Consider the following 12433-nt stretch of genomic DNA (forward strand, 5'->3'; position numbering starts at 1 on the left):
CATTCTGGTAGCCCACAGATGCAGGGATGCTGTTTCATGACCTTAGGCTTTCCATCCCTTTGGGCATCCCTCTAGGATAATGTTCCCTATCCTGGGGTTTAAGGGTTGGCCCATATAAAGCTCGAGAGACCCCATCAGGACACTAGTTTTCATTCCTTCTCCTTTAAGCAGATTGCATGCTTGTCCTAAAGTAGTCCATCATTTGACCACAGGTGGCCAAGCAGCATCATTAGTATATCAAACTGAGTTGCTCCACCTGTTCTACAGCGGTTACAAATGCTTGACATTGTAACATCATACCAGCTTGTAGCTCCTCTATTTTTTCATCTCTTCACCTGTTTTTCAAACTCTGCATTCTCTGGAACAGCAATTTTGTATGCAAATAATAGGCAACCAGCCATCTGACCAGCAGGAGTCAGCCACTCTTCAGAGTGTCTCTGAGGAGTTTGTATAAATTCTCTGCAGTATTTCAACACCCCCACAAGGTCCTTGGCCTCCCATGCTTCAGGCCCAATACCTGTCCAGGTTTCTAGCTAATGCCATAATGTGCTCCAGCCTGGAGCTTTCTGCATCCAGCCTGGTCGCTCCACTGACAAAGCCACTGCCCAAGGCTCTTTTTCACAAAGCATTGTTACCAGTGCACTCACACAAGGACACCATAAGGACCACAAAAGAAGTGAGGGCAAGAACTCTGTCCAATGAAATTGCAACCACATGACCCACTGACCACGGAACAGACTGTCCAGGGGCAGCTGTGTGCCTCACTGCTCTTGGCACACACACCCACAGCACTGCTTTCTTGGTGCAGCTGTGCGCCCGCACTCAGGGTGCAACCATATGCTCTGCTGCCCAAACCCTGTCCCTGTTCTCTTACCCACACTCAAACACGTGTCCATTTTTCACTCACAAATGCTCAAAACACCATCGGTTTTTGTGCTCTGGGCATCCCATCCTCATTGCCAATAATGCCATGGGTTCTGGAAGATGCCCATGCACAAAATTGCAAAGCAAGTCTTATTTTATTAGCTGCTGTTGCAAATAATACATACCAACTCCTGGATTGGTGAAAAGCCACTGAGCAGCAGCAGCAGATGGAGCATGGTGCTCCAGTGGGAGGGGCAGGCAGGCCGTGCACCTTCAGGGCATCCCCTGCATCAAAAAGGCGTGCATTTTGTCCTTCTTGCCTCTCCACTGCAGAGCCAAGCCTCCTATCTTCTCCACTGGAGTGGAATTTTCCCACTTACGATGTCAATTTACCCTTGGCCAGTACATGAAGTAAGGTCACCATGCCCATAACAGCCTTGTTCTTACTGTTCCTCTTTCACAGGTTAACTTCCTATCAATTGATTAATCCATTGTTCCTCTTAAGGGTCAAATTCCCAGCAATTAACCCATAAAATTTCCTTCATTGTCTGTTCTTCATTATCCTGTTGATGTGCACAAGAGGACCAAATATGGCAGGGCCTTAGACACAACTTTGGTCCCTGACACACACAGGCTCCTTGTATCACTACTGGCCTTCAGTGAGACCTTTAACTCCACAATGCTGTGGAACTGGACCTTCAGCACAGGGACCTTTCCAGCCTGATCTGCACTCGTTCTTCTGCGTCTCTGCACAAAACACGGTGCAGAAGAGAATGGCAGGAGGGGCCTTGGTGTCACAGCGTTCTGGATTTGTGGCACTTCAGCTCCACACAGGGGCAGGTAAAGTGAAAAACTCAAACTGTTTATTAATGGAAGGAGAAGCAAAGGGAAGAGCTGGAAAGGAAAAGAAGGGGATGGGCATGGTATGAGGGCTGGAGGTAAGGAGCTGTCAAAAGGGAGGAAGAGTAGAGGGAAGAGTAGAAAAAAAGGGGATGGGCACAGTCTGAGGGCTAGAGGCCAGGACAATCTACAGGCAGGGAGAGGGCTGAAGCCCCATGAGCATCCCACAGGCTCTGCTGTGCCAGTCATCAGCTGTGCCTGGTTCTCCACCGGCACTGGAAGGTGGTGTCCTCTTCAGTGTCTCCTGGTGCTGTTCTTGGGACACTCGTTCACTGGCAAGCTGGAATATTCAGGTTACAGTGGGATGGACTGGTGTCTTTCTCAGGGCTTGAATGGCTGAAACAGAGAAGAAGAGAGCCACAGTCAGGGCATGCATCTGCAGGGATCCTAGGAGACATTCCTGCCAAGGACATTCCACCTGGCTCTTGCAATGGCCACAAGAGAGGACCGGACAACAGGATCAGCCAGAAGGTGCTGGCCACAGATCCCACCCATGTCCCTGAAATCTCTCTCTTCTTTGCCCACACCAGCCCTCATCCACACAAGGAATGAAGCACACCGCAGCTGGGCCGGGGATTGCAGCTCCCTGCCCAGGCATTGCAACTGCCCCCTGCCAGCCCCCACTGACCACCCGCTGCTCTCACTCACCCTCACTGAGGACCTGGAGCTCTTCCTTCTGCGACCTTGTGCATGAACACCGCGACCATCTCTGGGAACACAGAGCCTGTCAGGGCCCCAGCAGCACAGCTCCCTGCCAGTGGTGCTGCCAGCCCTGTGGCCACACGGCCTCCTGCCCCAGCAGGGCTCAGCCTGGGCCCTTGCCGCATCCTGACACTCAAGGGCACGGCTGCCAGAGGCCGGCAGCAGCAGCCCCGAGGGCAGGCGGGGCTCCAGACCACCAGGCCTGGATGTCACTGCCTCACGGCTCATGACTCACCAATGAACATGACGGCCGCCTCTTGCAGGGTCTCCTGTGAGCTATCCAGGTATGGCAGGGCCTGGCGCAGGTGATCGGCCGCTTGGCTCCTGTCCTCTGCCAGCTGGAGAGAGCGGCGGGAGGGAAGGGTTGGTGCGGGCTCTGCCCCTCATCTGGGCGTTGCCTGCGGCCAGTCCTGGCCTCCCGTGCCCACCCAGCCCTGAGGCCCGGCCAGCAGCCACTGGTGCCGGGCTCTGGAGGGGGCAGAGGGCTGGGTGCTGCTCAAGGAGTGGCGGTGCTGTCCCACCCTGCAGCCCTACTTCGGGCCACAGGGGGCTGGAGAAGAACCTGTGCTGTCCAGGGAAGGCAGTGGTGTGTGGGGCGCAGGCTGGCACCCCTGGGTGCAGCACCGGCCAGGGGCCACAGCTGCCAGTCCCACACACTGAGCACCCGGGGCTGCGGCTTGGGCTTCTCCAGGCCGTCCGTACCAGACACTCGGGAAACTTCGACAGCTGCTCCTTCTTTATCAGCTGCTTGAGATTCCTCCTCTTTAGGAACTCGGCCACACGAATCAGCGTTTTCCGAGAGGCCTGGAGAGCAGTGGAGATGCAGAGATGGCACTGAAGCCAAGGGCACAGGACTCTTGTCTGGGTGACAGGGCTCAGAGGAGGCTGCAGCTTGGGAGGTTCTAGGGCATGAAGAAGCCGATGCCCCTCCCAGGGATGCACCAGCATCACACAAAACCTGACCTTCGCCACATGCCGGTTCTCATCATGGCAGTGGAAGAAGAGTGGAATCAGGCTCTGGCTCAAAATCTTCTCCAGGGGCTTTTTTCCCTCATCCACTACCAAATCCATTGCCTTGAAGAAGAGGTCAAGGGAGAGCAGCTGCACATGGCTGTGGTCCTGGAGGAAAAGAAGAGAAAAAGACCTTAATGCCAATTACTCCAGGCTTACCTGGGCAAAGGCCCAAAAATCTGTAAGACACAAAGTTTCTGGACAGCAGCCAATGCCCATGGATGGGTGCAGACACTTACATGGTCAAAGAGCAGCAGGAGTGCCTCAGCCAGCTTTGGGGCAGTGGTACTGGATATCAGGATGTCTTTATTGTTGAGCATATTAATGAATACACAGAGGGCCATGCCAACAACATCTCCATCTGCGTCACCCAGCAGCTCCTGAAGGCTTTGAGACAGGCTGCACATTCTTATGGCCTGTGTGGAACACAAGGCTGTGCTGGGAAGCCACAAACAGCTTCACCACCAACACTTCCCTGGCACTGCAACCCCACCCTGCTGCTGCCGGGCCCAGAAGCCAAAGGCCTGTCCCAAAGCACTCAGGCAGGTGAGGCAGGAGAGCTGGGAGCAGCTGCCTGAGCTCCTGAAGCCCAGCCACACCAAGGGACTTCTTTCCCCAGCACAGCTTCAGCTGCTGCCCCATTCTCACCATCAAGGGATACTTGCTGAGCACCACGAGGCCTCTGAGCGCCAGGCGACGCCTCTGCCTGCACTTGCTCTGCAGGTGCCTTGACATGATCTCCAGGACACTGTCACTACATTCACGCAAGTCCAGGCAATCCAGGACCTGAAAGGCACAGGGCAGTGAGAGGGGAGCCGGCCGGCAGGAGCCTGGAAGTGCACAGGGCTGGGCCCAGGCAGCAGCACAGGGCGCAGGCATTGTCCCAGGCAGCTGTGGCTATGCAAGGGGACAGGGCTGGCAGGCAGCTCAGCGAGGTAGTGCTGGCCATCAGGCTCACCTCCACAAGGAATGCCAGGAAGGACAGATCACAGCATGGCTCATCCCTTCTGAGTGACTTGAGCAGCTGAAGCGCAATGTGGGAACAGAAGGGGATCAAGACATGGCGCATCTCCCTGTCAGGGGGAAAACAGCACCAAGACCCTGAGGTGGGGAAGGCAAACCTCTCCCAGGAATGACTCACAGAGGTCCGGCCTTTCCCCAGCATCCCTGGAGGACTGGAAGCACTTTGGGAGGTGGCTCCTTCTGAGCACCCTCCTCTCTCAGCTTTTTCCAGTCTGCTCGGCCATCGCTGAGTGATGAGGCCCTCTGGCCAGGACCACGGAGACTATGAGGGATGGCACAGGGCACAAATTTCAGAGGCAGTGGGGAGAAGGGTGTCTGACCTGGCCAGCAGACCCACAGCATAGTGCTGGGTGTCAGCACAGAGCAGTGTGTCCCAGCCATGCTTGCGCTCCATAGCCATCAACTCGTTGTCACACCGTAGTCGGCAGAGCAGAGCCTTCAGAGTCCGCACTGCAAACCTGTGTGCAGAGCAAAGCCCAGGTCACACTGGGCACTCTGGTGCCAGCCACAAGGGCATGGGAAGGACAGGAGGACTGGCACCTGTTGGGGTTGCTGGGAAGGCGGTGTTGCTCCCGGCATGCTCTCCAGATGCTGTCAGCTTCCACTGGTGGCATCTGCTGGGTGGTGATGACAACATGGAACAGCAGAGCCACAAACAGGCGGGCAGAATAAAGGATCATCGCCTCGTGGCACTCAGGCACTTGGATAATCACCCAGAGCACCACAGTTGCCTGCAAAAGAAGCACCCAAAGACAGCGCTCAGTGCCGAGGTGTCCATGGGGCAGGGCCCAAGGGGAGGCACAGGGGGAGCAGCAGGCCTGGTGTCCCCTGAGCCTGCCACTAGCCCAGGTTTCAGCCCAGTGCCTGAGGCAGGGAGAGGATGGAGAGCTGCTGGAGAAGCAACCGATGGTTGATCAAAGGCCAGCTCCTGAAACTCACAGTCAGGGGGAAAATGTCCTGGTCATCTCCATCAGAGGTGCAGATGCTGCAAAGTGGCCAGTTCTCCATCACACAGAGCAGTGCTGGCAGCACTTTCTCCACTGTTGGTCCTGATGAGCCTATGGTTTGCCACATCATGGCAGCAGCTCTGTGGAATCAGAGCTCTGTGTCAGGAGTGTCTCAGTCACCAGGCCCTGTGCAGCAGTGGGGTCCCAGGTGACATAGTCCCAGTGCCCTGAGGGGCAGGGAAGGAGCACTGGCAGCAACCTCAGGAAACAGAGGGGCCTGAGGCCCCTGGACCTCTCTGCCTGTTGGGCAGAGCCCATTGGACAGGCTGTGCAGGGCGATGGGCCCTAAAGGCTGGTGAGCCCTGAGCTCTCAAGGCACGTGGGCCCCGTACCTGTCACATGATGGGGCACAGCGCAGGAGGGTCAGCACCACATCAACAGGGTGTTCTTCAGCCAGCCTAATAATGTCAATTTGCTGCCTGACATCCACAGTGACATGGGACACGAGACTCTGATGAATGTTCCTTACAATAGTTGGCACCTGGAGGAGGCATGGGGAAGCCTTGGAGTGCTGTCCAAGGCAGCAACTTCCCCAGCTTTCCCCAAGAAGTGCTTACCATCCCATCACACTCTGCTGGCCTCAAAGGCTGAGGGGGCCCTGTGGATGTGGCTTGAGAGGGAACATGATCCAGGGAGGCCTCCAGTTCTGGCCCCAGGCTGGGTACCAACTGCTCAGAAGAAACACAGTTGTCCTTGAAATTGTCCATTATGAGTTCCTGACTCAGAGCAGGAGTGGGTGTGATGTCAGCATCTGCAATGCCCTGAGTCTCTTCAGTGTCATCGTTTGGTATGGCCATGTCCTCATTCACTGCCATGTCAGAGTTTGCCCTCTCATCATTCACTGCAGCATCAGAGTCTTCTGAGAGCTCAGCTGAATCTGAGCTGACATCAGGCTCTGCCTGGAGCTCAGCCAGCCCAGAGTCAGGCTCAGCTGCGCCCTCAGTTGCTGCTGTGGTGGTGTTCTTTCTACGCCGAATGCGCAGAAACTTCCGGAACCTCTGCAAGGAGATGGAAGGACAGGGAAGAGAGGCATGTTCCATGGAATGCTCCAAGTGCGGTGCTGGGCTGAGCAGTGACAGCAGGCCCAGCCCAGGTGGGGATGGCTGCAGGTACCTGCGCTGCTCTGTGGAAGTGGCCATGGGCGGTGTCCTGCTCTTGTGTCTGGGCCATGGCTGCATCTGGCAAAGAACAGCCAGAGCTGAGAGGCTGCGGGAGAGGCCAGAGAACACAGCCCAGCCCTGCACTCCCCAGGCAGGGACAGCCCTGGGATGGCTCAGGGTATGGAGCACAGCCAGTGCCGGGGTCAGCCCAAGCCCCTCTTCCGTCCTGTCCATGGGCATGTCCACAGCGGATGGGATGGGATGGGATGGGATGGGATGGGATGGGATGGGATGGGATGGGATGGGATGGGATGGGATGGGATGGGATGGGGCAGGGCCTAGCTGGCTGCAGCCATCAGCCCTGTGGCCCAGCTCTGCCACTCACCATCCTGGAGTGGCTGGAACTGCTCCGGCTCTTCAGGCAGTTGTGCTGGGGCAGCTCCAGGTTCTTTCTTTCTTTTCCCCCTGAACACTTTGAAGAGGCTGAGGAATCTGCCTGCCATGACACAATCTTGCCTCGAAGGCACCTTAAAGAGAGATGCCTTGGGAAATCTTGAGTCAACAAGTCATTCATTTGTGCCTTAAAGGCACCTGTGACAGAGGAGCCTCAGGAAGCCTACAGGACAGCAAGTCCTGCGGTCTGGTCTCAAGGGCTCCTGCCACAATGACTGGAGACTCCTTGTAAACGATTGTGCTCACTAAGTCCCACAGTCTCACCTTGAGGACAGAGGCCGGAAGGATGGGAGATGCCTCAGAAAAGCTCCAGGTTACAAGTCTCGCAGTCTGGCCTGGTGGGCACCTGCAAAAGAAAAGTCTTGGCAAGGCCACAGGCCACCAAGTCCCGCAGTCTTGCCTCCCAAGCACCTGCAAAAGAAAACCTCGGGAAAGCCACGGGCCACCAAGGCCTGCAGTCTTGCCACGAGGTCACCTGTACGAGTAAAGCCTTGGAAAAGCTCCGGGTCAGACACAAACGAGTGCGCTGTGCGGGGGCTCCTCACAGCACCGCTCTGGCGTGTCCTGTCCCGTCGCGTGAACTGGGCACTGTGGCATGGTCCTGTCACTGCCAGCTCCTATGTCACCACGTGTCACAAAGGGCCCTTTGACACCCTGTCCCTTTCCATCCCATGGTGACCATGTGTCACAAAGGGCCCTTGCACACACTGTCACCTGCCCTGGTTCTGCCCCCATCCCCCCACAGAGTGGCCCAGCTTGGAAGGAATCCCTTGCCCAAAGTGTCTAAGACAGCCCAACAGGATCTTTAGGAACAGCTCAAGCCATCAGCAAATGCTGTCCTGCTCTGCAGGCTTCGGGCAGCAGAAAGAGCCCCCAGGGCTGCCAACGCAGCCACAGCAGGAAGGGCACAGGGCCTTGCACAGAATCTGCACAGGGTCCTGGCAGCACTGAAATCAGCAGGTGTGGCAGAGTCCCCACCGAGGCAGACCTGCCATCCCAGCCGAGCCCTGGCAGTGCTGGTGCCCTTCTCCTGCCCCAGAGACCTGTGCCCCTGGGGGGCTTCTATGCCAGAGGGCAGCCAAAGCCCACGTGCATTGGGGGCTGGGCTCCTCCTGCAGGGGCTGTTGGCAGGAGCCCCTGGAGCAACTGCTGGCAACGTGTAGTCTTGGTCAGATTAATTACATGTGGGAATTATTTTCCCATTGATCTCATTTCTTGCAGCTATAAAACCTCTTTGTGGGGAAGGCACAGAAGGATCTGGCATTTAAGAATCCTCAATTCATGAGAGCTTCCCCACTGCTCAATTCCAGTACTTCCAAAATGTTGCAGACTTCACCAATTAATTGGAATGGCCGGAGAATGTGAAAGATTTGCAAGTTAGCTTCCCATCTCAAAGCAGCAAGTCCTTTGTCTTAACGTCATCCATTGAGAGTCACTTTACAAAATATAACACTCCAGAGAGGCTAAAAAAACTACCATTCTTTGGTTTGCAAACCTTTGGTTATCTATGGAGGGATGATAATATCCTAATTCTCTGAAGGATTAAAGCTCTCAAGGAATGAAAATCCACTCAGTATTACAAAAGTAGTCCAAACAATTGAGTAGATTGTAAAAAGGCTAATTCTCCCCCTGGTACAGATATCTAAGTAGCCAGTAAAGTAAAGCTCTCCCTTCTTAATTTTTGCATGAGAACCAGGACCACTAACAGGAAAAGTCACAGATATTCCTTATGTCCTCCATAACCAAAGCTGTGCCAAACCATGGATCCTGCCATCAAACTGACTCAAATTCCAGCCTAGACCTCTCACTTCCAGACAACTCCTTCCCCAACACGCTCACCAACACAAACAGCCCCAAAACACACTCACAGAACTCCTCAACACCCTACCAGGACCCCCAGCTGTTCCTATCCCTCCACAGAGCTTTCCCACCCTCCAGCAGACCCCCTGGTTCCCTGCACATGCCATGGGATGGCACTCAGGAGGATCTGCTCCAAACCCTTCCATGGTAGCAAGCTCAGGCTGCCAGGCCAATGGCTCCTGGATCATCCTTCCCACTGACCCTCCCAGTGCATGGCTGTTACATTTACACATTTGAGCTCAGCTTGGACGTCTCCCCTTAACCAGGCCTGCTGGGAAAAGATGGAGATCAGCCTGGCAAACTCTTTCTCCAGTTCCCTCTTTACTCTTGGGGCAGGTAGAACATTGTACAGGAAAGCAACTGGTACCACAAGGAGTGGGCAACCTCAAGGGAGATCACTGAGGACTGCTAAATCCTGAGGGAACACCGCTGGGCTTGACCTTTCGGTACGTGCACAAACTTCAAGTTAGCTGCCTCCAGGACAGCCCTCTGTTGGCCAGAATCCTGACGTGGATGCAGGACAGCTGCGAGGCACTGCTGGGACCCAGCAGGACAGGACTGGCTGTCTTGCTTACATGTTGAAAATGAGTTAGATCATATTTAGCTAGAAAGTTAGTGATCCCTGAATTTGATAAGGAGCTGTGCCATTATAAGCTAAGACATTTTTTTGGATTCTGTATTTTAGCTATTTTTTAGCATTTAATTTTATCTCAATACTGCAAAGTAGAAGCGCTTCTTTTGCTTTGGATTCTTTAGGGAATTTTTTCCCATCTGGAAGAAAGAATCTGTGAAGGGAGAGGTTGTCCAGGGGCAAAATACAGGTCATAAAGAAACAAGACGTGGCTGAGACCTCTTACATCCCACACTAAGGAGTCAGCCAAGGAAAAGGAGCATTTGGGAGTCATGCCTGGGGGAGGAGGGACAGGTGGTGGGGTTGTGGCTGTCTCTTGGCAGGGGGACACGGCTCAAAGGGCAAATGGTTGAGGTTTTGGCATTGGACTGCCCCGAGGAACCACTGCTATTGCGCAACTTTTCCATCACTGTGTCTGTTTACTGTGGGTGAGCCTCTGCTCACAAGTGTAGCCATGTAACTGGGTCCTTTCAATACCCGATCACTCTGGGAGGGATCCTCACCATCTGCTTGGGTGCTCAGGGAAAACTGGGACCCTAACCACCTTTGAAAGGGAGCGTCTCATGGCTGCTTGCGGGAGCCCAGCAGCTGCTGCTGTTGCCAAGGTATTACACAGGTGACAGCCAGGGGACACCCGAAACAATCCCCCCCTCCACCTTCTTTCTCCTTCCAGGCCTGCCCAGCCCCTGCTGTTTCTGCTGCTGATCCGGATTTTTATTCCACCTTTAGCTCCACATCTCTGGGTCTGCCCAGCCCCATGCTGCTCCTGCCACAGCTTCGGGCTCATTGCTAAACTGTTTGCCACTCCAGGCCTGCACTCCTCTGCTGTTCCAGCCCGGCCCCTCGAGGTTCCTGCTATAGTCCATTTCACCAACTTTATATCGCCACACATTCAGGTGCCAAAATGACTGTAGTGGGTCGACCCTGGCTGGGTGCCAGGTGCCCACTCTGTCCCTCTGTCACTCTCTTTCCCAGTGGGACAGGGAAGAGGATAAGACGGAGAACGGCCAGCAGGGTGAGATAAAGCACTTTTATTACAGTAAAATAAAGAAATAAGCAGAGATCTGTGTCTGCGTGGGCTGAAGAGTTCCCGCTCCGTGGCTGAGGGGACCGGCGGGGCGGGACCGCCCCCGCCTGGGCGGGAAACGCTCCCTGAGGCCCGGAGCGGCGGCGGCGGCGGCGGCTGCGCAGTGGGGACGCGCCCGCCCCTCCCGTGTCCCTCAGGGAGCGCCCACGTCCCCTCAGCGGTCCTTCAGGGACCGGCATGTCTGCTCAGCCAGACGTGACATGCCCGTCTCCCCTCCGCTCAAGTGACGCCCATGTTCCCTCAGTGACTCCCAAATACCTTGAGAGACTCGACAGACACACACCTCTGCAGATTGACCTCCATGTCACCTCAGTGGAATCCTGAGCACCTGCCACCCTCAGTGACCCTCATGGCCCCAGAGTGGCATGCAGGGCACCTGCATGCCTTTCAGAGACCTTCATGACACCTCAGCAACACACGGGGCATCCGCCTTCCCTCAGAGACGCATGAGGCACTTATGTCAGGAAAATTAATCCACAAACACCAGAGGTTTATATCCAAAAAGAAGGCACAGGAGTCTTGTTACTTTATTTGAATAAAGGGAAAGGCCATGGGGCATTCCCCTGGGGTCTCTCAAATTTTCAGTGAACGCAGACGCCTCTTTTTCCTAATTTCCTGGCCGCATTTCCCGCTCTCTTTACCCATTGGTGGAGGTATTTGAGGGTACAGGCTTCCCAAATCACCTAATACAGACCCCCTTCTAATGCATACCTCCCCCCTTATGGGAAAGCTGAATCACATTCCTTCCCTCAACTTATCTGGCCCTAAAATAGCTTGTGCTTCCACCCGACTATATGCTCCTAAGCCCGTAAGTTCTAAAGTTAGCCGATGCAGTGGATCACCTCCCTGTCTTTGCACATTTACGCTTTCTGGGCAATAAGCTTGCCAGTGCACATTAAACAACAACTGCTGATGTTGACTAAGAATCAATTTCATAATACTCCTACAATCTGCAGGCAACAAAATCTGTTTGACCGATAAAGAATCAATCATTTGTCTAACCGGTTCACTGGTAACCCCAAACTGACTGACTATAGATCGCAACTGTGCTAACCATTTCCAATCTAAAGCTGTAATCTGAGCTTGCATTCCTTGAAGCGGTGTAAAGGTTACAGGACATGCTACTTCCAGTATGTTAAGAATAATATGTTACAGTTGCTGTTTGTAAACTCCTTATTTACCTTGTACCCCTGTCCCAGTTTACTTACCTTGTACCCCTGTCGCAAATTGCTGTACCCCATATTTTTGTTCCTTGTTCAGCCAGGCCCTGCCCCCTCTCCCAAGTTGCTGTACCCTGCGTTTCTTGTTCTGTGTTCAGCCAGGCACTGCCCCCACTGCTCCTAGACTCCCACATGGCAACACTGTACCCCTTTCCCGAGTTGCTGTACCGTCCTGAGGAGGAAGATGACATACTGACTTTTATGCAAACAAGAGAGACCAGAGACTTATGGGATGCACCCAGACTGGAAAAAACCCCAAAACAACGAGCCACGCAAAAGGGAAGGAATAACAACAGCACCATCGAACAAGGAAGACCCAGAGGAGTCCCCTGACTTCTTTCCAGAGGCTGACATAACCTCGAGGAGACTCGACTGGGATGACAGCCTAGACTACGAGCCCTAAAGAAGGAGTCTTCCTGGGGACTCCCTTGAGGAAAGAAGGCCCAGCTCTGCCCTAGTGACAAAGCTGCACAGATCTTCCTCTTCTGCGGTGTCCAGTGGGAGCAGTGGTGGTGTGCGCAACCCCTCGGGCCCCCACCCCAGAGCTGTCCTGCTTAATAAAGGCCTTTTTAAAA

General features: G+C 54.5%; 1 protein-coding gene across 3 annotated transcripts; it reads right to left on the bottom strand.

The window, feature by feature from the left end:
* Window positions 1-1705: 1705 nt before the first annotated feature.
* Window positions 1706-10671, bottom strand: LOC111935834 (maestro heat-like repeat-containing protein family member 7). 3 transcript variants are annotated; one of them, XM_086874905.1, is made up of 16 exons: window positions 7325-10671; window positions 6993-7134; window positions 6621-6685; window positions 6065-6505; window positions 5840-5988; window positions 5440-5587; window positions 5041-5231; window positions 4821-4958; window positions 4436-4550; window positions 4126-4263; window positions 3717-3893; window positions 3430-3585; window positions 3169-3270; window positions 2702-2804; window positions 2413-2473; window positions 1706-2100 (listed from the first exon to the last, which is right to left on the bottom strand). In XM_086874905.1, exons 2-15 carry the CDS (start codon window positions 7108-7110, stop codon window positions 2415-2417), a joined length of 2100 nt encoding a protein of 699 aa, XP_086731031.1. In that variant the 5' UTR covers window positions 7111-7134; window positions 7325-10671; the 3' UTR covers window positions 1706-2100; window positions 2413-2414. The 3 variants fall into 3 exon arrangements, with proteins under 3 accessions (XP_086731031.1, XP_086731032.1, XP_086731033.1); XM_086874906.1 differs by having other exon boundaries at window positions 6993-7149; window positions 7325-7694; XM_086874907.1 differs by having other exon boundaries at window positions 6993-7159; window positions 7325-7694.
* Window positions 10672-12433: the final 1762 nt, after the last annotated feature.

Source organism: Cyanistes caeruleus, unplaced genomic scaffold (assembly GCF_971803275.1).
Source record: "Cyanistes caeruleus unplaced genomic scaffold, bCyaCae1.hap1.1 HAP1_SUPER_29, whole genome shotgun sequence".
Taxonomy (NCBI): domain Eukaryota; kingdom Metazoa; phylum Chordata; class Aves; order Passeriformes; family Paridae; genus Cyanistes; species Cyanistes caeruleus.